This window comes from Amphiprion ocellaris, chromosome 20 (genome assembly GCF_022539595.1).
Source record: "Amphiprion ocellaris isolate individual 3 ecotype Okinawa chromosome 20, ASM2253959v1, whole genome shotgun sequence".
In the NCBI taxonomy this organism is placed as follows: Eukaryota; Metazoa; Chordata; class Actinopteri; family Pomacentridae; genus Amphiprion; species Amphiprion ocellaris.
In genome coordinates, this window is record NC_072785.1 from 5992357 (window position 1) to 5995676 (window position 3320).

The window sequence follows — 3320 nt, forward strand, 5'->3', positions numbered from 1 at the left end:
GAGAAAGGCAGAGACCAGGCAGCTCGAACAGGATCAGGCTCTACAGGAGAAGATGCTCCATGCTCAACAGGAAGCGGATGAAAGAAGAATCAATGCCCTGATGACCCAGCTGCAGTCTCAGCAACAGGCGTCTAATCAGCTCATTGCAAATCTTTTTTCACAGCTTATAAATAAGGTGACCACTCAGGCTCCTGCTTCTTCTTCATCCTGGTCTGGTGTTCCATCTCATCAGAGCTCCCCTCATCTTCCACACAGCACACACCATCAGCTGCCATCTTCTGGAGCCGCACCATATCACAACACAAATCCAGAATATTACAATCTTTAATTTTATGTGTAGCATGTAGTTGTACAGGTCTGTTACAAGTTGTTTTTGCTAGACCTGATTGTTATACCATGCTTAATTGCAGATTTATACATTATATATATTTTTTAATCAGGACTTTTACCTGTGTGTTAAATGTTTACAAAATAAAAACACTGTTTACTCAAAGCACGCTTTGTGTAGAGCACAAGATGCTAAGTTGTTCATAATTGCATATTTACATGTTTTTTTCATCAATACTTTTATCTGTATTACATGTTTACAAAGTTAAAAAAAAGCTGTTTACTCAAAATGCATGTTTTGCATAAAGCACAAGATGCTAAGTTGTTCATAATTGTACATTTGTTTATGCAGCACTTTACTATGTATAAACGCTAATGTTTAAATTGTTGACATTGACAAAGTAAGCAAATAAAGGTTTTTGCACATTTAAATTCTTTTTATTTATGGGACTTGAATCACATGGGTGGGAGATATTTGGTAAAACCTAATAACATTTTTATAAAGACAATTTGACAATATATTTGGAAATTCAAAAAGTGCATAAACTTTAACATTTGTAGTACCAAAAATATGAATTGACCACAAATACAAAAGTGCATTTTATTAACTTTGAATTAGCTGAATCATGAAAAAGTAAAACATTTTCTCATTTGGTAAAAGAAAAGTTTTGATATCTTCAACATATTGCTGTCAACAATCAGCTGAAAGAATTCATTAATCAAACAACTGGACAAAAAAAATGAAAAGTCTATAAATAATAATAATAAATTCTTACAATGGAGAAATCCTGGATTAATGACAACCTTTACAGTAAACAATCTGTTGATGTTTTTTTTTAACCATCGTAATTATAAACACACTCACAAAAATAACTTTGTCTTTTTACCACGTTGAAAAATATCTACACAAGGCATTTCGAATGTCTGATTGTTGCTGATTATCACCACCTCTCCCCTCTGGAACAGCTTCAATCTCTTCCTCAGCCTCAGTCTCTTCATTCAAATAGTCCTCATGATGCACTTCAACAAAGTTGTGTAAAACACAACACGCAGAGACAATTTGACTGACAAATGTAATGTGGGCATCGCAAACTTTTAGCAGGCAACGCCAGCGTCCTTTAAGGCGCCCAAACGCACGCTCAACTGTCATGCGGGACTGACTCAGCTTGAAGTTGAAGTTGATCTGTTCTGGTGTAACTCCTGCTCCCTCTGGATAAGGTTTCATGAGCCATGGGAGTAGTGGATATGCAGAGTCCCCCAGCAGAACCAGTGGCACGTCAACACCCTCAAATGTTTCCGTCCAGTCCGGGAGTAAAGTTCCATTTATGCCTCTTTGGTACAAAGAAGACAGTGCAAATACACGCGCATCATGTATTTTACCTGCATGACCCACATTAATATCCCAAAACCTCATGCGATGGTCGACTACAGCCTGAAGAATAATAGAATAGTCTCCTTTCCGGTTGTAGTAGGAGGCAGGGTCATCTGTTGGGGCACGTATTTTGATATGCGTGCCATCGATAGCACCAGCCACTTGAGGGAAACGCCATTTGTCTCTAAACCCTTGCACAATAACTTTCATTTCTGGTGCAGTGGGTTGCCTAATGTACTTTGGTTTCAGGATAATGTTAATAGCAGTCACCACCTCTTGAGTAATAAGGCAACAAGTGGAAAGTCCAACACCAAATAAATGTGAAATAGACCTATATTCAAGGTTGGTGGCCAGCCTCCAAAGACATATTCCTATTCGAAGTTCAACGGGCACAGCCTGTCTGTATTTGGTGTTTTGACGTGTCAACCAGGGACGAAGCATGTTACATAGATTTTTGAAAGTAGCTCTTCCCATTCTGAAGTTCGCACTCCACTCTACATCTGTCCAGTTGTTATTCACATACTGCCACCAGATCCCAGGTCTTTGATAGGTCCACACACTCCTATGAAAGCAGAAAAAAAACAATTAATGACTCATTTGGTCTGTATAGTAGGTATAGTGACACAAGATCACAAGAAACTAAACATTTTAGTTAAGTGTAACTAGAAATGTACATGTTTTTGTAGGTACAATGACAAAATTATGTGTCAGTTTTTGTCATTGGCATCTACTATTTTTGAGAGTATACTATTCAAACAAATTCACTATTACATACATTACGGTAATACTATTGTTAATTATGAAGATTGTAATAAAAAAGTATTCAACTGGACATAAAAAAAGTAAGAAAATATTTTTATGTCCAGTTGAATACTTTTTTATTACAATCTTCATAATGAACAACTCCTGGATTAATGAGAGCATTCATAAACTATTGTGAATTATTTATGTTTATTCAGGTTTTTTTGCCGTTGCTTGCCTTTCTTTGTTGTCACGAGTTGAGTAGGCCAATGTTTACAACAGTAACCCGATATGATAAGTCAAACAAAAGCTTACCGAAGAGATTTGCGAAAATGTCTCCGAAACACGAGTTGGTTCAGCTTTTGGAGCATCGCCCGCTTTCTCCGATATCGTCTTGCAATGCGTCTTCTCCGTGCCAAAAACGACTGTATAAATTTCTCGTACCGAATGCGAGCTTCATGCTGAAACAACAGCAGTATTTGTGCTTGCTGCATAAAGCAATAACATGAATATATGGCCGCAATAACATGAATATATGGCAACAAGAACGAACAGGAGAGCATAATTCATTGTCGCGGTCCAACACATCCTGTTGTTTTCTTCCGGGATTTTTCCCTCTTCACATGCTGCACCAATCAGCGTACACCTACGTCATCGTAAACGCCTTGTTTTGTAAACAGCGCCGCCAAACGACTGGGGGGAGATATAACATTAATTGGAGTAGGTTCAACTGCGAAAACAATGGTGTGAATGCGAACCGAACCAGTTGAAAATAGCAACATTGTAACAACTTTTGGGTCCAAACGAACCACTCTAGCGGACTAACAGGTGTGAAAGCACCCTAACTGACTTCGCGTGCTCATCTTTGAGAAAGTAGTTA

The 3320-nt window shown here is 38.0% G+C and overlaps 1 protein-coding gene across 1 annotated transcript; it reads right to left on the reverse strand.

Moving 5' to 3' along the window:
• Window positions 1-306: 306 nt before the first annotated feature.
• LOC111580778 (uncharacterized) lies at window positions 307-3051 on the reverse strand. The gene is made up of 2 exons (XM_023288671.3): window positions 2756-3051; window positions 307-2261 (listed from the first exon to the last, which is right to left on the reverse strand). Exons 1-2 carry the CDS (start codon window positions 3001-3003, stop codon window positions 1211-1213), a joined length of 1299 nt encoding a protein of 432 aa, XP_023144439.1. The 5' UTR covers window positions 3004-3051; the 3' UTR covers window positions 307-1210.
• Window positions 3052-3320: the final 269 nt, after the last annotated feature.